At 45.4% G+C, this 20,970-nt stretch overlaps 1 protein-coding gene across 1 annotated transcript in view; it reads right to left on the bottom strand.

Annotated features, from left to right (window-relative positions):
• The window catches only part of dnal1 (dynein, axonemal, light chain 1), a 91,952-nt gene that overhangs the window by 55,973 nt on the left and 15,009 nt on the right, over window positions 1–20,970 (bottom strand). Inside the window, exons 3-4 of the mRNA XM_073040453.1 lie at window positions 17,245–17,354; window positions 5,446–5,501 (exon numbers count right to left, since the gene is read on the bottom strand). Coding sequence (XP_072896554.1) covers window positions 5,446–5,501; window positions 17,245–17,354 — 166 coding nt within the window. The remainder of the gene's footprint in view (window positions 1–5,445; window positions 5,502–17,244; window positions 17,355–20,970) is intronic.

The following is a 20,970-nucleotide window of genomic DNA, read 5'->3' as shown; positions in this document are numbered from 1 at the left end:
TTCCGAGATGGACTTATTCGGCTTCTCATTCAAATACATCCGGATCTCCTCTGGAACACACCCTTTTAATTCCTCAATCAAAAATAACTCCCTGATACGCCCATAATCCCCGTCCACCTGTTCCGCGGTGCACCAATGGTCCAAGAGCACACCCTTTTCATAGGCTAGCTCGGTATACGTTTGATTCCACCCTTTCCGTAAATTTCTGAACCTTTGTCTATAAGCTTCAGGTACTAGCTCATAACTCCAGAGAATGGCCTCCTTTACTTTGGCATAATTCTCCGCTTCCCCTCCCTCGACGGCCAATGCCGCATATGCTCGTTGTGCCTTCCCTTTTAATACACTTTGTAACAACGCCACCCACTGCTCTTTGGGCCATTTCTGATTTACTGCCACCTTTTCAAAAAGCAAGAAATAACTATCAACATCCGACTCTTCGAATGGAGGTACTACCCTCAACTCCCGACTAACATTAAACCTCTCCTCTCGATCTAACCCTAGATCTCTTCGCTCTTTCTTTAACTTCTCCATCTCCAAGTCATGTTCCCTCTGTTTCTGTTTCTCCTCATACTCTCTTTGCTTTTCAGCTCGGTCCTGCTCTCTCTCGGCTCGTTCCTTCTCTTTCTCAGCTACTTCTAGCTCTTTTAGCTGAATTTCATGCTGTCTTTGCTTTTCAGCTTGGTCCTGCTCTTTTTTCACCTCTAACTCCTTTAGTTGGAGCTCCTGGTCCCGTTTCACCTCTAACTCCTTTATGTGGAGCGCCTGCTCCCTTTGTTTGTCGGCCCTTTCTTTCTCTCTCTCAGCCCGTTCTTTCTCCTTCTCAGCTGCTTCCAGCTGCTTTATTTTAAATTCATGTTCCAACCTTAATTTCTCCAACTCTAGCTGATCCATCCCACTAGCTGGTACTTTTTCAGGGATATTTTCCAACTCCTCAGCTGCAAACACCTTCTTCCCAATGTAATACTGAGTTATGACCCTTCACACTTCCCGCTTTTTCATTGATGACCTCACCTCTGTGAGGCTTAACCCCTTCGACAGATTTACCAAGTCTAATTTTGTAGCCGCCTCTAGCGCCCCCAGAGTCGGGTTTTTCATAAATTCATCCACGTCCATCTTTGCTGGTTTCCCGTCTGGCTACCCGCGTACCAGATCCAAATTTTTTGACTTACAAACCCAATTCCCTGACCTCCCAATTTGGTATCAAATCTCGAGACGAGGCCCCAAGTTGTTACGTATCCCGTAACTGGATCACTTACCAGCAAAGATAGAGAGGTCCGCTGAAGTCTGATGGTACCATTTTTAAACGTTTTTATTTATAAAGGGGCACAAAAGTAAGGTTAATACAAACATTCAAATAACATACGTCGTCAATACTCAATCTAAAGCGCAGGTATAGTAATAATCAATAAGAAATAAGCTCTATCGTTGTCTAGGGGTAATGTATATATTGTCCGCTGTATATCTAAAAGTCTCTTGCGGTCACTGCAGTTCCACCAGCTGCCGTCTTTTGGGGTGTCGCGGTGGTGCACTTTGTTGGAGATAGAGAGATAGAGATTGAATGGAACAGTTACCCGGCGGGTTTTTCCAACCTTTATGAGTTTGATCTGTTGGAGTCTCGTTGGGGGGTGGCCGTTCGCTTGTGGCCTCTCCTGTAGCTAAGGCCGTTCTTTCGTGGTGAGGTCACCAATCCCAGGCAAGGAAAAGACGCACACGAACCCCCCCCCACCGGCTGTCGCTATTAAACGCTGTCACAGGATTTCTAGCGTGTCTTCTGGTGCGTCTGGGGGGGCCGTCTTTACAACCCCTCTTTTATCTGAACTCACGGGGTCTCAGATGTCAATCAGGTTGGGATGATGCAATCTCTCTCCGTCTCTCCACCCACGTTGCCCTGAGGGTATACACGTAGTACAGTTTCCAATTCACAAAGGTGTCTCCACGAGACAATGACCACAGTCGCCAGCTTTTGCCTCGCCGTGAAACGAGGGACACCGCACGTATCTCTCTCTTCTCTTGGGTCATTGACCCCCCCCTTCACTAGGGCTCTTGTGATTCTCACAAAGGAGGGGGCTGGGATCATAACACCAGTCCCGCACCTCCTGCAACCAAGTCTCACTAATGGCTGCAATATCATAATTCCATGTGTTGATCCATGCCCTGAACTCATCTACTTTTCCTTTGACATTTCTTGAGTTGAAATATACGCAGCTCAGGACATTAGTCTCACCATGCTCAACCTTTTGATTCCTGACTTTTGACTTAGTTCTTACCAACATCTGTCATCACAACCTCTTCACTATCTGTTCTGGTATTCTGGCTCCCTTCCCCCTGCAACTCTAGTTTAAACCTCCCCCCCCCCCCCCACACTATTAATCCCCTTCGAGTTCAGAGGCAAACCGTCTCTTCTGTTCAGGTCACACCTTCCCTGGTGGAGAGCCCAATGATCCAAAATCTTATGCTCTCCCTCCGACACCAATTCCTTAGCCATATGTAAAACTATAATCTTCCTATTTCTGGTCTCACTAGCACGAGCAATCCTGAGATCATAACCCTTGAGGTATTGCCCTTAAACTTAGCACTTAACTCCCTGAGCTCACTTTGCAGAACCTCGTCAGCTTCCTACCTGGGGTCATTGGACCATGACCTCTGGCTGTTCACTCTACCACTTAAGAATGCCGAGGGCTCAATTTGAGATGTTTCGGACCCTGGCACTCGGGAATCTTGTTCTCATCCCCAGAACCTTCATCTGTCCTCCTGAATGATCTGGATTTCATACAGTTCTAACTCCTTAACACAGAGTGTTGGAAGCTGCAGCTGGATGGATTTCTTGCAGGTTTTGTCATCAGGGACACTGGAGATCTCCTCACAAGAGCAGCATTCCACTATCCTGCCTGGCATCTCTACTGTTCCTAACTGAGCAACTATAAAGAAGAAAAAACTATAAACTATGAAGGAGGAGAAACTCTACAGTGTTTTTTGCCTTATCTGAATGAAGTCTCTCTTTGCTGAAGTCTCAAAGAGCTGAAACCTTAAAAACCCCAGTAACTCTGACTGACCACTCCAACAATTGCCACTCTGCTCGCACCTGCCTTACAATCCTGAATGTTAATTGGCCACTGTTCAAAGCTCCAAAATGTCGTGAGTCACAGCCTTTGCTACTCAATCGGCGAATCAGTTTGTTGTCTTTTGCACATTGGTTATTTGTTCGCCCTGCTGGGTGCACTCTTTCACTGATTCTAATATGGTTCTTGGATGTACTGAGTATGCTCACAAGAAAACTAATCTCAGGATTGTATATGCTGACATATATATACTTTGATAATAAGTTTACTTTTAAGTTTGAACTTTGTAAAATGCAACCCGATGTAAGCCCACATGTAATTTTTCTTTGATGGCTTTTCCTCCTAATCTGATACTGGGAAAATATTTTGAGAAATTTTTAGTGGATATGTGGTGTGTGCACCTCATAACAGCTGAGGTGGCACAGCTACCTTTCCTCCTACTTTGCTCAAACAGCCAAACTTTTTGCCTGTATCCTTGCAATTATTGTAAATAATTACAGACTGCCATTATGCCTTAGGAGTAATACATAACAATGGACAATTATGGAAACGATGTGAGTTTCTCACCTTTTTTGGGAACTCTAATAAATCACAGTGAATTAATTATGAATCTTCTCCTGTTTTTCAAATATCTACTGCTACTATTATAAACTATACAATTATGAAATAACTGGAGGAAACAAACGAGTTAACTCCTCTGCTAAGGCAGCAACACCAGATCTTTATGGTCACGTGGCATCCCAGTGTGACCAAGCTGCCAATACTTTCCAAAATATTTTGATGAACTTGTCCAATTACAGCGTGATGTGTCAGAGGCTGAAAAGACTTTATGAACTAAAGCACACTATGTGCAAGACTGCCAGCTCCAAGCTCTTTACTTCATCCCTCCCCTTTCAGGTTCCACCTATCACCTTGTGTTTCTCTCTTCCCTCCCAGTTAATGATACTTGAAACGGGCCTCAACCAGGGCTCAAGGCAGTTCTTTCATTGGTAAGATCTCACCGGTACCTAGCCAAGATCTTACCAATCTTACTGCTTTGAAGGACCAAAAGAAGTCAATGTGGATACATGCCTCACACATTAAGCTAGCAGTGCCACTAGACCAGGGAACCAGTGGACAGAAGACCTTTGATGATAAGAACTAATTAAATAAACTTGATCATTGTTACCTGTGACTTTAAGGGATTACGATGCATTATAAACTTTGGTTAATCTGGGCACCTATTTCCTGTTTAAGTACAGAATTGCCTCGTGACACTAACACATGTAGTTAAGACAATTTTATTCTAAGTAACAAGTCCATAACCTCCTCATTTGTCTTTGGTGGGAAGGGTAATAAAGTCAGTTAAGAGAGACTCAAAAAGAGTTTGCAGCCGGAAGAAAATAAACCATCATCCTTTTAAAATGGATGGATCCTTTTATCCATCAGCTATCCATCATCCTGAAGTTTCTTGTGTTATTGGTAGATAAGAACAGATTAGAAACATTGTCCATTATTTCCATTCACCTGTGTCCCTTAGACTTAAGGAAATGGAACTAATGCTGGATTAGGGATAACAGCTTGTTCTCTCTACTAGCTTTTTGAAACTGAATTCTAAATAACATACCACCTGGTGGGATTTGAGTTCACATCTTCTGAATTATTATTCCAGATCACTACATTACAAGACTGGTAGCATTGCTGCTATAAGTTGCATTGTACCATTAGTGAATATTCAAGGTAATTGATAGCATAACGGTATTTCAGAATACATCTCTGACGATATACTTTCTCTGAATATGTTTTCTAGAGTAACAGAGGTTGAGGGGACACTTGATAGAAGTTTATAAAATTATGAGAACATTGATTGTCAACCAGTATTTTTCCCCCAGAGTTAAAATACCTAATACCAGAAGGCATGCATTTAAAGTGAGAGGGGAAAGTTCAACGGAGAAGTGTAGGACAAGTATTTTCCCCCCACAGAGATTGCTAGGTGTCTAGACTGTACTGCAGAAACAATTACAATAGAGGAGTTTCTTAGACAGGCAAATGAATATGCAGAGAAGGTAAAGATATGGCCCATGTGTAGGCAGAAGGGAGTAGTGCAATTAGGTATCATTAATTTAATTAGTTCAGCATATCATGGGCCGAAGGGCCTGTTCCTGTGCTGCACTGTTTGCTGTTCTATGTACATCTCTGATTTTATTTAAAGGTCTTAGGATGCCAGCTTTACCGATGTAAATGTTGTTAACCTTCATGTAAAAATGGCATGTAACAAGCGCCAGCAAAAATCCAAACATACACTGTTCCCTTTAATTGAAACATTATCACAGTTTCATTTTAAAAAATGTTTGTTGTAAAACTAAAAACACTTGAAAGGAAAAATTACTAGAAGTCTGACACTTACTCAGTCCATTCAAATTCGCTATTTTTTCAATGCAGTTAGTTGAAAGGGACAACTTTCTGAAAAACAAGGGAAGGAATATTTCAGATTTCAGAGATCACTGCACATTTCCTTCTTTGCACTGATTTTCATTACTTAAAGCGGCACTACTGATTGAGAAACAAGGATCTTTTTTTAAAAAAAAGCAAAATCAAGGCCTTCAGGTCTGCAAAACATCACCAAAGTGACTAAAATAGCATTTCTGAGAAATGGTGATTAGAACAATGTTCTTTCATTTCCAAGGTACAATCAGTTTACAGATGATACCACTGTAGCAAGCTGTATCTCAAATAAAAATCAGAGTACAGGATTGAGAGAGAGCCCAGTGACATGGTGTCATGACAACAACTTTGCCCCTCAATGTTAGCAAAACAAAAAAGCTAATCACTGACTTCAGGAGGTTGGGCAGTACACATGCTCCTTTCATCATCAACCATGCTAAGATTAAGAGGGTTGAAAGCTTCAAATTCATAGGAGTCACCATGTCCCCATTGACCTTACTAATTTTTGTTGATGCACCACAGAAAGCATTATATCTAGATGCATCACAGCTTGGTATGGCAACTGCTTTCTGTGATGGAAGGAACTACAGAGAGTTGTGGATGCAGCTCAGCACATCACAGTAGCCAACCTCCCTTCCATGGACTGTCTACACTTCCCACTGCTTCAGTAAAGCAATCAGCATAATCAAAGACTCTACTCACCTCAGACATTCTCTTTTCAGCTCTCTATCGAGCAGAAAGCCAGTAAGCACATACCACCAGGCTCAAGGACAGCTTCTACCCTGCTGTTATAAGACTTTTGAATGGTTCCCTAGTAGGATAAGATGGACTTTTGACTTTGTTATGGTCTTGCACCTTATTGTCTACCTACAATGCACTTTCATTTGTAGTTGTTGCACTTTATTCTTCCATTCTTATTGTTTCACATTGTACTATCTCAACAGTATACAAGACAAGCTTTACACTGTGGCGACCCAATTACTAGCACACTCGAACCGGCTGACAATTAGCCAGAGCCAGAGACAAAGATACATAGCCTCAGGGAGTTTCAGTTACGTGCCTCTCCAAGTATCGAGTGGGGGGAGACAGGCTTTTAAGCAAGACTGTGTTTGTGAAATAAACTTATTCCGTGGTTGCAGTTTACCGACTCCGTGTCGTAATTTCAGCGCTGCGCGTAGCACGCCGCTACATTGGTGACGGTCCAACCGTTTTTTTGGACCGGAGATGGCGGTTAACGCGGTTTCCTTGATGCTGCCAAGCTTCTGGACGCTACGACCTCACCTATGGTTTCAGCAAGCAGAAGCCCAATTCCATGTTCGGCAAATAACCTCAGAGGACACCCGTTACTACTACGTGGTGAGCTCCCTCGACCAGGACACAGCGGCCCAGGTCGCAGAGTTCGTACAGTCTCCCCCGGCGGACGGCAAGTACACGGAATTCAAAGCCCTGCTCATAAGGACTTTCGGGCTCTCCCGCCGCGAGCGAGCTGCCCGCTTACTGCACCTGGATGGCTTGGGAGACAGGCCTCCATCGGCTTTGATGAATGAGATGTTGTCTCTGGCCGACGGACACGCACCCTGCCTCATGTTTGAGCAGGCATTCCTGGAGCAGCTGCCCGAGGACATACGCCTGCTGCTGTCCGACGCGGATTTCAGCGACCCCCGGAAGGTGGCAGCCCGGGCGGACGCGCTGTGGAACGCCAAGAAGGTGAGTGGGGTGTCCATCGCACAGATCACCAGGCCATCCCAGCAGCAAACCAGTCCAGGCCCGGCCGCAGAGCCCGCTAAACCCAGAGGCCGGGGTGTGGAGCCCAACGAACACTGGTGTTTCTACCACCAACGGTGGAGTGCAGATGCCCGCCATTGTCGCCCGCCCTGCCAGTTCCACGGGAAACGCCAGGGCCAGCCGTCGCTGATGGCTACGACGGCTGGCCATCGGGATAGCCTCCTGTATGTCTGGGACAAACAGTCGGGACGCCGGTTTTTGGTCGACACCGGTGCCGAGATCAGCGTCATACCTCCGACGAGTTACGACACCCGCAGCAGGGCGCCGGGTCCCCCCCTACGGGCCGCGAACGGCAGCACCATAAGGACTTATGGCACCCGTCCGGTGCAGCTACGGCTCGACTCCAGCAAGTTTACGTGGGACTTCACACTGGCCGCCGTAGCCCAACCGATTCTGGGTGCGGATTTCTTGCGGGCTCACAGCCTACTGGTCGACCTGCCCAGGAAGAGACTGGTTCACGCCGAGACCTTTCAGACATTCCCCCTGGGTGCAGCCCAGTTGCCAGCCCCTCACCTCGGCTCCATCACACTGTCCGGCAACGACTTCACCAGGGTCCTGGCGGATTTCCCATCGGTTCTGGCACCACAGTTCACGGCAGCCATGCCCCGACACGGTGTACAGCACCACATCCTGACCCAGGGACTACCCCTCCATGCCCGCGCTCGGCGGCTTCCCCCGGACAAGCTCCGACTGGCGAAGGAGGAGTTTACGCAGATGGAGGAATTGGGGATAATTCGGCGGTCCGACAGCCCATGGGCCTCCCCCCTGCACATGGTGCCCAAGGCGACAGGGGGCTGGAGACCGTGCGGCGACTACCGCAGGCTGAACGAGGCTACAACACCGGACCGCTACCCTGTGCCGCACATTCAGGACTTTGCAGCCAACCTGCACGGCGCGCAGATCTTCTCCAAGGTAGACCTAATCCGCGGATACCATCAAATCCCGATGCATCCAGACGACATCCCCAAAACGGCTCTCATCACCCCGTTCGGCCTTTTCGAGTTCCTCTGCATGCCGTTCGGCCTGAAGAATGCCGCACAGACGTTCCAGCGGTTGATGGACACGGTGGGACGCGACCTGGACTTCGCATTCATCTATTTGGACGACATCCTCATAGCCAGCAGCAGTCGTCAGGAGCATCTGTCCCACCTCCGACAGCTCTTTGCCCGGCTGAGTGACTACGGTCTAACGATCAACCTGGCCAAATGCCAGTTCGGGCTCGACACCATTGACTTCCTGGGCCACAGGATTACTAAAGACAGGGCAACCCCTCTGCCCGCTAAGGTAGATGCGGTCCGTCATTTCCCCCGACCCACCACGGTCAAAGGCCTCCAGGAATTCGTAGGTATGGTCAATTTCTACCACCGCTTCCTCCCTTCAGCTGCCCGGATCATGCGCCCCCTGTTCGCCTTGCTGTCCGGTCCGGGCAAGGACATTACCTGGGACGAGGTGTCCGCCGCCGCTTTCATTCAAACGAAGGATGCCTTGGCGAATGCCACGATGCTAGTGCACCCCAGAATGGACGTCCCTACCGCCCTCACGGTGGACGCCTCTAACACGGCAGTCGGTGGGGTACTGGAGCAGCTCATCGCGGGCCGCTGGCAACCCCTGGCGTTTTTCAGCAAACACCTGCGGCCACCCGAGCTCAAGTACAGTGCTTTCGACCGGGAGCTGTTGGCGCTATACCTGGCAATCCGGCATTTCAGGTACTTCTTAGAAGGTAGGCCCTTCACCGCATTCACGGACCACAAACCGCTTACCTTTACATTCACAAAGGTGTCCGATCCCTGGTCGTCCCGCCAGCAGCGCCATCTGTCCTACATCTCTGAATACACGACGGACGTCCGGCACGTCTCGGGTAAGGACAATGTCGTGGCGGATGCGCTCTCTCGCCCTAACATTCACGCTCTTTCCCAAGGGGTAGACTTTGAGGCACTGGCTGAGGCACAGTTGGCAGATGAGGAGATCCCGTGTTACAGAACCGCAGTCTCCGGTTTGCAGCTCCAGGACCTCCCCGTAGGCCCAGGTGAGAGGACCCTATTTTGTGACGTCGCCACCGGCCAGCCCCGTCCCGTCGTCCCGGCACCTTGGCGGCGACGTGTGTTCGACTCCATTCATAACTTGGCCCACCCCTCCATCCGCACTACCGTCCGGATGGTCTCCAGCAGGTTCGTTTGGCACGGACTCCGCAAGCAGGTCCGTGACTGGGCCAGAACGTGCCTGCACTGCCAGACGGCCAAGGTGCAGTGACACACCAAGGCCCCGCCGCAGCAGTTCCACCCCACCCACCGGCGTTTCGACCACATTCATGTGGATATCGTGGGGCGGGGCGGGGCGCGGCACCTCCTGACTATCGTGGACAGGTTCACAAGATGGCCAGAGGCGGTCCCGCTCACCGACACCACCTCCGAATCTTGCGCCCGGGCGCTGATCGTCACCTGGGTGTCCCGCTTTGGTGTCCCGGCCCACATTACCTCCGACAGAGGCGCCCAGTTCACCTCCAGCCTCTGGTCAGCGATGGCCAACCTGTTGGGGACTCAGCTGCACCACACCACTGCCTACCACCCACAGTCGAACGGACTGGTGGAGCGTTTCCACCGCCACCTGAAGTCGGCTCTCATGGCCCGCCTGCGAGGAGCTAACTGGGCGGACGAGCTTCCCTGGGTCCTGCTCGGCGTCCGCACGGCGCCCAAAGACGATCTGCACGCTTCGTCGGCCGAGTTGGTGTACGGCGCGCCCCTGGTCGTTCCCGGGGAGTTCATACCAGCCCCAAGGGGGCGAGAGGAAGAACCCGCAGTGGTCCTGGGCTGACTACGCGAGAGACTCGGTGCCCTGGCCCCCATGCCCACTTCGCAGCATGGGCAGCACCCGACCTGCGTACCCAAAGATCTGCAGAACTGTAAGTTTGTGTTTGTACGCCGGGGCGGGCATCGGCCACCGCTGCAACGGCCCTACGAGGGGCCGTTTACGGTGATCAGAAACGACGGGTCCACGTTCGTGCTGGACGTTGGGGGGAGAAAGGAGGTTTTCACGGTGGACCGACTCAAACCGGCCCACGTGGACTTGGCGCAACCGGTCGAGTTTCCGGCACCGCGGCGCAGAGGCCGACCTCCCAAACAGGGCCCGGCCCAGACTGTGGACATTGGGGGGTGTACCGCCGGTTCTGGGGGGGGGGTTATGTGGCGACCCAATTACTAGCACACTCGAACCAGCTGACAATTAGCCAGAGCCAGAGACAAAGATACATAGCCTCAGGGAGTTTCAGTTACGTGCCTCTCCAAGTTTCGAGTGGGGGGAGACAGGCTTTTAAGCAAGACTGTGTTTGTGAAATAAACTTATTCCGTGGTTGCAGTTTACCGACTCCGTGTCGTAATTTCAGCGCTGTGTGTAGCACGCTGCTACAACACTGTACTTTGTGTCAATAATGAACCAATTCCAAGGATAAATGTCTTGCTTTGCTGGCTGCAAGGATCTAAGCAAAATGATTTCATCTATTCTGACTAGATCTTAGTTGCAAGGAACTCAAACACAAAATTGGCAAACTTACTCAAGTGAGTATTTAATGAGAGAAATAGAAAAAAATGTTAATACCAAATAAGGAAAAAATTTACATTTATATTGTACTTTTATATATAATTAAGTCTTTTATTATTACATGGAGTTATGGTTATAACATGGGAAGTGAAGCTGTTCCTTCAAACATATGACTGAGTAATCTGTGACCTAATGTTACTGTCTGGGCAAAAAATGTCAAGAAAACTGAGAAAACACCCCTACACTTCATTGGTTAGTGCTTGGGTTCTTTTGTGTATGCACATATCGAACATAGCAGGAGTTTATTTTTCTAATTTATGTTCTTTATTGTAAAATTTTGTGCAACATATTTAGTTTTTCTTGTGAATGAGGTGTTTCTAGATCATTGGGACCTCTTTTGGGGCAGGTGTGACCTGAACAATAAGGATCTGTTGTACTTGAATCCAATGGGGACCAATATCCTGGCAAGGAGGTTTGCTAAGGCTACTGGAAACTAGAATTTATGGGGGGGGGGGGGGGTGGGAACCAAACTGAAGAGACGGAGGAAGGGGTGGTTGGCTCACAAATAGAGAAAGCTTATAAGCAGTGTAAAGGGAGATTAGACAGGTGATAAAAAAGGGATGCGCTCAGACTGATGGTTTGAGATGCGTCTATTTTACTGCAAGGAGTATAATGAGCAAAGCAGATGAGCTTAGAGCGTGGATCAGTACTTGGTGCTATGATGATATAGCCATTACAGAATGTTGGATGGCTCAGGGGCAGGAATGGCTACTTCGAATGCCAGGCTTTAGATGTTTCTGAAAGGACGAGGAAGGAGGCAAAAGAAGTGGGGTGTGGCACTGCTGATCAGAGATAGTGTCACGGCTGCAGAAAAGGAGGAAGTCATGGAGGGATTGTCTACTGAATCTCTGTGGGTGGAAGTTAGAAATAGGGAGGGGTCAATAACTCTACTGGGTGTTTTTTTTATAGACAACCCAATAGTAACAGGGACATCGAGGAGCAGACAGGGAGACAGATTCTGGGACTGTGCAATAATAACAGGGTTGTCGTGATGGGAGATTTTAATTTCTCCAACATTAATTGGCATCTCCTTAGAGCAAGGGGTTTAGATGGGGTGGAGTTTGTTAGGTGTGCTCAGGAAGGTTTTCTGACACAATATGTAGATACACCTATAAGAGGAGAGGCTGTACTTAATTTGCTTTTGGGAAATGAACCTGGTCAGGCATCAGGTCTCTCGGTGGGAGAGCATTTTGGAGATAAGTGATCACAATTCTACCTCCTTTACCAGAGCATTGAAGAGGGATAGGAACAGACAAATCAGGAAAATGGTTAATTGGGGTAAGGGGAAATATGAAGCTACCAGCAGGAACTTGGAAGCATAAATTGGGAGCAGATGTTCTCAGGGAAATGTATGGCAGAAAAGTGGCAAATTTTCAGGGAGTATTTGTGTGGTATTCTGCATAGGTACGTTCCAATGAGACAGGGTAGGATACAGCAAACATGGTGTACAAAGGCTGTAGAAAATCTAGTCAAGAAGAAAAGAAAAGCTTATGAAAGGTTCAAAATACCTGGTAAAGACAGAGATCTAGAAAATTATAAGGCTAGCAGGAAGGAGCTTAAGAACAAAATTAAGAGAGCCAGAAGGGGCCATGAGAAGGCCTTGGTGAGCAGAATTAAGGAAAACCCCAAGGCATTCTACAAGTATGTGAAGTGCAAGAGGATAAGGCGTGAGAGAATAGGAGCAATCAAGTGTGACAGTGGAAAAGTGTGTATGGAACCGGAGGAAATAGCAGAGGTACTTAATGAATACTTTGCTTCAGGATTCACTATGGTAAAGGACCTTGGCGATTGTAGGGATGACTTACAGCAGACTGAAAAGCTTGAGCATATAGACATTAAGAAAGAGGGTGTGCTGGAGCTTTTGGAAAGCATCAAGTTGGAGAAGTCACTGGGATCAGAAGAGACATAAGCCCAGGCTACCGTGGGAGGTGAGGGAGAAGATTGTTGAGCTTCTGGCAATGATCTTTGCATCATCAATGGGGATGGAAGAGGTTCTGGAGGATTGCAGATGTTGTTCCCTTAAAGGGAGTAGATAGCCCAGGAAATTATAGACCAGTGAGTCTTACTTCAGTGGTTGGTAAGATGATGGAGAAGATCCTGAGAGGCAGGGTTTATGAACATTTGAAGAAGCATAATATGATTAGGAATAGTCAGCATGGCTTTGTCAAAGGCAGATCATGCTTTACGAGCCTGATTGAATTTTTTGAGGATGTGACTAAACACATTGATGAAGGTAGAGCAGTAGATGTAGTGTATATGGATTTCAGCAAGGCATTTGATAAGGTATCCCATGCAAGGCTTATTGAGAAAGTAAGGAGGCATGGGATCTAGGGGGACCTTGCTTTGTGGATACAGAATTGGCTTTCCCACAGGAGGCAAAGAGTGGTTGTAGACAGGTCATATTCTGTATGGAGGTCATTAACCAGTGGTGTGCCTCGGGGCTCTTTTCTGGGACCCCTTACATTTGTGATTTTTATAAATGATCTGGATGAGGAAGTGGAGTAATGGGTTAGTAAATTTGTTGATGACACAAAGATTGGGGGTGTTGTGAATAGTGTGGAGGGCTGTCAAAGGTTACAGCGGGACATCGATAGGATGCAAAACTGGGCTGAGAAGTGGCAGATGGAGTTCAACCCAGATAAGTGTGAGGTGGTTCATTTTGGTAGGTCAAATATGTTGGCAGAATATAGTATATTATATTATATATATAGTATATAATATATGGTAAGACTCTTGGCAGTGTGGAGGATCAGAGGGATCTTGGGATCCCAGTCCATAGAACACTCAAAGCAGCTGCACAGGTTGACTCTGTGGTTAAGAGGGCATATGGCCTTCATCAATCGTGGGATTGTGCTTAAGAGCTAAGAGGTAACGTTGCAGCTATACAGGACCCTGGTCAGACCCCACTTGGAGTACTGTGCTCAGTTCTGGTCGCCTCACTACAGGAAACTATAGAAAGGGTGCAGAGGAGATTTACAAGGATGTTGCCTGGATTGGGGAGCATGCCTTATGAGAATTGGTTGAGAGAACTTGGCCTTTCCTCCTTGGAGCGATGGAGGATGAGAGGTGAACTGATAGATGTGTGTAAGATGAAGAGAGGCATTGATCGTGTGGATAGTTAGAGGCTTTTTCCCAGGGCTGAAATGGCTAACACGAGAGGGCACAGTTTTAAGGTGCTTGGAAGTAGGTACAGAGGAGATGTCAAGGTAAGTTGTTTTTTTTTGTTATGTAGAGAGGGGTGAGTGTGTGGAATGGGCTGCCGGCGACAGCAATGGGGGCAGATACAATAGTGTCTTTTAAGAGACTCTTGGATAGGTACATGGAGCTTAGAAAAATGGGTGACCCTAGGTAATTTCTAAAGTAAGTACATGTTTGGCACAGCATTGTGGGCCGAAGGGCCTGTATTGTGCTGTAGGTTTTCTATGTAACACTATGTGCCTGTATTGCTGCTGCAAGTTTTTCATTGCATCCGTGCACAATGGTATTTGTGCATAATAAACTCAATTTTCACTTTGAATAGGCCATTCAGCTCTTTAGTCTTATCCTGCTATTCAATAAGATCATCTCAACACCATATTCCCACTCTCCTCCTATATCCCTTGACGTCTGTGCATAGAAATCTTTCTTAAATATGTTCAGTAATCGACCTTCACAGCTGTTTAAGATTAAGAAATCCAGATTCACACCACACTGAGTGATAAAATTTCTCCAGCTCAGTTTGCAAACCAACACTGTGAATCCTCATGTTAAACTATCTACACTCATATCCCAAGCAGTCAAGTGAATATCCGCTGTCAGCCCCATCTGAATGTACATGTTTCAATGAAACACTCTCATTCTTCCAAATGCAAAAGGACATAGGCCTTATCAATCCAATTTGCACACTCATGAAGGACCTAAAGCTCAGAGGAACTCCTGTAATAATTATATGAAGCTGAGATGATTGAACTACAACACAACCATCTTCATGTGCTCAGTATGACACCATCCAATGGAGCATCTTCACATTTAGTTTACCAAAACTGTGAAGTTATACTCGGTCAAAAGATACACTGATGTCAAAGTCTGAGATTTTCATCTCACCTTGTTCACATTGATACTGTGATTAGCCAAAGTTCCTGGCAAAATCTCACCTGAACACAACCACAGAGCATACAAATAGGCCTTTCAGTCTGCCCATTTACAAAAATTTTATTTTATTCTCCACATATTCACTTCACCATATTCTGCCAACATAGAAGGGGCAATTTACAGTGGCCAATTAATATATCATTTGCACATCTTTAGCATGAGGAAGAAACCAGAACACCCAAAGAAAACCTGGTGGTCATAGGAAGAATGTGAAAACTCCATAAATGAAATTGAGGGTGGGCCACAGCTACACCAATGCTCCTCCCTAATTATCACTGCATTAGTTAATATGATTAACAACATCTTCCATCAATTTACACTTGTTAGAGAGCAAACTGATGGATAGTGACAAAACATGGGAAAATTTTCTACATTGTCAAGTAGATGTCAGTTTCACAAGTCTACTGCAATAGGTTGGTTGGAGGCATGGCTAGTTTTGCAGCAGAAATCTTTCACACTACAGCTAGGATACTGACAGATCACGGTATTCTTAACTGCTGACACCATATAGAGTGAATCAACAGATTATGGGGAGGTGAGACACCCCTGGCTGTTGCAAATGCTTTAGTCATTGCTTTGGTATGTTAAGAGTGGGATGATCACAGACCTTTTTCTAAATATTAGTGTTTAAATCTCCAGTATAATCTAAATCTGGAAGTGCAGGACTGCGGAGCTTTGATCTGATCCATTAGTTGTAGGCTTGCTTACAAACAAATTAACAGTCAAAGGTCAGTTGGGCCTTCGGGTTCGAACTTAATAAAATCACAGCTAATTAAACTGTAACTTCAACTCTACAATTCCACCTACATGTATAATATTTCAACTTCTGCTCATCAGGAATCCATCTCCTTCAATCTTAAAAATAATCAAAGAGTTTGCTTCCATTGCCCTTTGAGAAAGAGTTCCAAACACTCATGATCCTCCTAATGTCTTAAATTGACAACCCATTGTAGTGGCTCCAAGTTCTCAAGTCTCCCTCAAAAGGAGACACTCTGTCCACTGACTCCCCATGAATGCCCCTCAGGATCCTACATTTTCAATCAAGTCACTTCATTCTCCTAAACTCCAGTGAATACCACCCAAGCTTGCCCAACCTTTCCTCAACTTAGTCACTCCTCCTTCTCACCATTCAGACAATATACTTTAAAAATACTGCCAAAAATGGAGATTTCACATTTTCCTCTGTTATTCCATTGGTTAGAACTTTTGTCAGGTATTGCAACCAATTAGTAAATTCAACAGAATATCATTGTCTGGTATGGAGGTTTCGCTTCAGTTATATAAGCCATGGTAAGGTCCAGAGCACCATGAACAATATTGACAATTCTATTTGAAGGCGATAACACATAGGAAGCATTTTAGAAAAGGTTTACTAAAGTAAAATCTGGAATTGGCAGATTGCCTTGTGAGGAAAGGCTGGACAGGTTACTCTGGTATCCTCTGGAATTCAGATGAGTGATAGTCAACTTAATTGAAACAGTTAAAGACCCTGAGGGATTTTAGCAGGGTGGATACGGTAAGGATATCTGCTCTTTATGGGATATTTTAGAACTAGAGGTTCCTGTCATCTTCAACAGTTCCTTTATTAACCTTTCCTACAAAACCAGAAATGACTTTTACATGACTTTTACATAGTACTGCAACTTCTATCTCCCTCCCAATGAGGTTTAAGAGTCTTTTGAACTCTCTACGAAAGAGGGTAGAAGCAGAGTCTTAGAATGCATCAAGGAAGTGATAGAGGAATTCTTAATGAAGTATTGAAAGATTACTTTAGGAAAACAAAAGTGCTGAGAAAACGTTTTGAGAGGCCATGTGGCTACCTCTCACTCCAAATTTGTATGTTCATTTGAAGATATTTAGGGAAGGAAAAGAGACTATGAAAAAGATCCGATTAAAATTACAAGTCTGCAATAAACGAGCAAATGCAAGATTGAGCTTTAATTTCTACAGTTTCCTCATCTCCACAATTGTTACTTCTGATTTGGGACTTGAATGAAATGACCAAAATCCTTGTTCCAATGCCAGTGATGGACACAGATATCAACAGATCACAACTCCTTGTCATAAGGCTTAGATAAAGAATGCCCAATTAAGCAAGATACAAAAATAGCAGTGGAACAATTACTAAACATGTTAGGAGCTGCAAGGGTAGGAGAAATTTTGAAACCATTATGGTTTTCATGCTTTCTTTCAGTCCAATGGTAGCAAGACACAAATAAGTACACAAGGTTCAATCCAAAAGAAAACTTACTCGCAGTTGATAAGCGTGGAAAGGGATGCATCCATCTTTTCAATGGGAGGGATCTGACCATATAACTTCACCTCCAATGCTTCAGCTGCCTTCTCACCCGATTTTTCTTCCTGAAAAATCATAATTATTTTTCAACCTTTTAAACATTTCTGTCTGAAACACAAATAATTTGCACCCTTCTGTTATTGTCCTTCCAATGCTTTGCCACAGATCCCTTAACTACCTCTCCAGTATCTACAAATTTGGAAATCTGTTCTCCTCCAGCTGTTAGTTTTTCTTAAGGTCGCCAACAATTTCATCTGGAAATAGAGTTCCTAAACCTCACCAGAAAGCCTGACTTTGACAGAGACAATTTAGCAATTATTCCTTCCAGCCAAATGATGCTATAGAGATGTGCATAATTAGACCAAACTCTTAAAAGCAGAATGGATCAAGTGGGATGGAGAAGATATAGTCAAGATAGCTGCGGGAATCTGGGGGCTTGGAATAATCATTATCTCTACATTAATAACTACAAAGAGAAGTTGAAGAAAAGGAGGAGTCTCTAGATCTGGACATGAGAAAGTGAGGAGAGTGGAAAATGGCAAAATAGGCCATGTAACTTCCTGTCTTCAGTTCAGCAACAGGGCAGGAAGCAGTTATAGACTTCAACACACCAACCAAAAGCTGAGTAAAAGAATCTGAGAAAGACAAACAATGAATATAACAGGACTTTAACACATTTCCCAGAAGGAGTCAGGCATAGCTTGAGTCTATACAGATTTCTATGATACCTTTGATTTGAATTATAGAAATGTATAACAGAGAAATAGGCCCTTAACAGCCCCCCTCATTCATGACAATGGTGATACCTACCTACATTAAACCTTTATCCATATCAAGTCATATTCCTCTACCCTTTTCAATCCAAGTACCTACCCTTTTAAACACTGCAGCTGTATCTGCCTTCATCAACTCCTCTCGCAGCTTATTCCAAATATTCATTTTCCCTTGTGTGTAATACTTACTCCTCAAATCTCCTAACAGAAATTCTCCTCTCACCTTAAGCATATGCCCTCTAATTCTAGGTTGCCTTACATGTGAAGTTTAATGCAGACAAGAGGGAGGTACATCCTGGATCAGCTGTGATTACATTCCAAATGATCCTAACTAAATATCCTATCTATGCCCCTCAATTTTTTAAATCTCTCTGAGGTCACTCCTCAGCATTTTAAATTACAGGGAGAATAAACCCTGCAACTGTGGCCCTCCATCCCATGCAAATTCCTGGCAAATCTCTTCCAGACTCCCACTATTGTTATCACTTATATCGCTACCACTTCTGTGGCCGCGAAAAGGAAACATGGATAGCAGTTTGTCTTCAAGCTGCCAGGGTCTGCGATGTTTTGGAATGCGTCCACAATATCCTGAAAGGGTGAGCAGCCAGAAGTCATGGTACATATTGGTACCAATGACATAGATAGAAAAGGGAGGAGGTCCTGAAAAAAGAATACAGGGAGTTAGGAAGGAACCCGAGAAGCAGGACCTCAAGGATAGTGAGGAACAGTGCGGATAGGAATAGAAAGAGGTGGTAGATAAATGCGTTGCTGAAGAATTTGAGCAGGGGCAGGGTTTCAGATTTCTGGATAATTGGGACTTCTTCTGGGGCAGGTGTGACCTGTACAAAAGGGACGGGTTACACTTGAATCCAAGGGGGACCAATATTCTTGCAGGCAGGTTTGATCGAGCTGTTGGGTTTAAACTAATACGGCAGGGGGTGGGAACCAATATGATAGAACTGAGGATGAGCCAGCCAAGTAGATAATGGACGATATCTCTCTTCTTCCTTTTCAAGGTTCTCTTGAATACCCTGACCTGGAGTTAGACTCTGACTTCAGTTCTTTGCAGGAACACAGAACGTCAGGAGCTGTGTGTCCAGAGACCTGAGGCTTTCCGTTGCCAATTCTCTGGGAGCGAAGCTTGGAAAAAACGACGCAACAGACTTACAACATTACAATCAGCAAGCTAGTTGTTATGTCTCCCCTCTCTCTGTGAAACAGGGACACCTCTTTTTCCCCTTATTAAGGAAAGAGAAAGAGCCTGTGGTATGTCGAATTACCGGGTGAATGAGTAGTCTTTGGTGTACTGCAAGTCTGTGGTTTTATTGATGCTTCGCCGCACGCTTGAGTGGTCGATGAAGTGTGCTGATGTTTTTTTGCTGGTGGGGAGGGGAATTGTTCCCTTGATGCTGCTTTTGTGTGGGAGGGGGGAGCTGGGGGGAGAGGACTTCGGGGTTCTAATGTTTAACTGTCATTCATTTTTTGGGGCACTCCTCTGTTTTCATGGATGTTTGTGAAGAAAAAGAATTTCAGGATGTATATTATATACATTTCTCTAACATTAAATGTATCTATTGAACATGAATGTAAGGAAAGACAAGTCAATGATTGGGTACAAATGTAAACCAAGCAAAGACTTAAATTGTACCACAAAGGCAAAATTCAAAAGGGCGAAGAATGCAGGACCGAAGGTGCTGTATTTAAATGTGTGCAGCATTCAGAATAAGGTGGATGAATTGGTGGCACAATTAGAGATTAGCTGGTATGATAATGCAGGCATCACAGATTAGTAAGTGAAAGAATGCCATAGTTGGAACTTAACATCAAAGGGTATATTTTGTATCAAATGGACAGGCAGGAAGGCATAGGTGGTGGTGTGGCTCTTTTGGTAAGAAATGGAATTACACCTTTAGAAGGAGGTAACATGGGGTCAGAGAATGTTGAATCTTTGTGGGTGCAATTAAACTCCAAGAATAAAAATAACCTTTATGGGAATCATATATAGGCCTCTCAATAGTGGCTGAGATGTGGAGTTGAGATTGCAAAGGGAGCTGGAAAAGGCTTCTAATAATGGTACAGTCGGCCCTCCTTATCTGCGAATTCCGCATCCACGAATTCAACCAAACGCGAACCGCGAAAACCCGGATGTGCTCTTCCAGCATTTGTTGTTCAAGCATGTACAGACTTTTTTTCTTGTCCTTATTCCCTAAACGATGCAGTATAACAACTATTTTACATAGCATTTACATTGTATTAGGTATTATAAGTAATCTAGAGATGATTTAAAGTATACGGGAGGATGTGCTTGGGTTATCGTGGATCGGGATAAAAAAAAATCGGAAGTTCTCTTACTAATTAAGTTGGAACAGGTACATCTGGTATTATTTAACATCAGTTAGTCAAATGTTTGCATTCGTATATAGTATATATTTTACCTTTCTACGCCGGGGGAACGTTTCAGTTCCCGAGTTCGATCTAGTGCGCTATTGAGTGCGCTCTCCATCGTGCCGGGTTGATGTGGAGGATCAAAAACCCAAAACCTCAAAACCCAATAATTAAACCACTGCATTGCTTAGTAATAATCGTAGCTTTCATCGGGGCAGGGCGTTTTACATGCTCCATTAAAATTGTTTTCAGAGCTACGCCGGGTCCTAATGCCCACCGCTCTGATCACGTTAAATAAAGTCTGGGGTTCCGCTGGGTCCTAAAGACCACCACACTGATTCAGGTTAAATAAGGGACTTCAGCATCCGTGATTTTTGGTATCCGTGGTTGTCCCGGAACCAATCCCTCGTGGTTAAGGAGGGCCGACTGTAATGACACAATTGTAATGGGGGACTTCAATATGCAAGAGGATTGGGAAAATCAGGTTGGTGGCGGATTGCAAGCGAGGGAATTTGTTGAATGC

Source organism: Hemitrygon akajei, chromosome 3 (genome assembly GCF_048418815.1).
Source record: "Hemitrygon akajei chromosome 3, sHemAka1.3, whole genome shotgun sequence".
NCBI lineage: Eukaryota > Metazoa > Chordata > Chondrichthyes > Myliobatiformes > Dasyatidae > Hemitrygon > Hemitrygon akajei.
The sequence above is the reverse complement of the archived record's forward strand: the minus strand, read 5'-3'. Positions and strand labels throughout refer to the sequence as shown.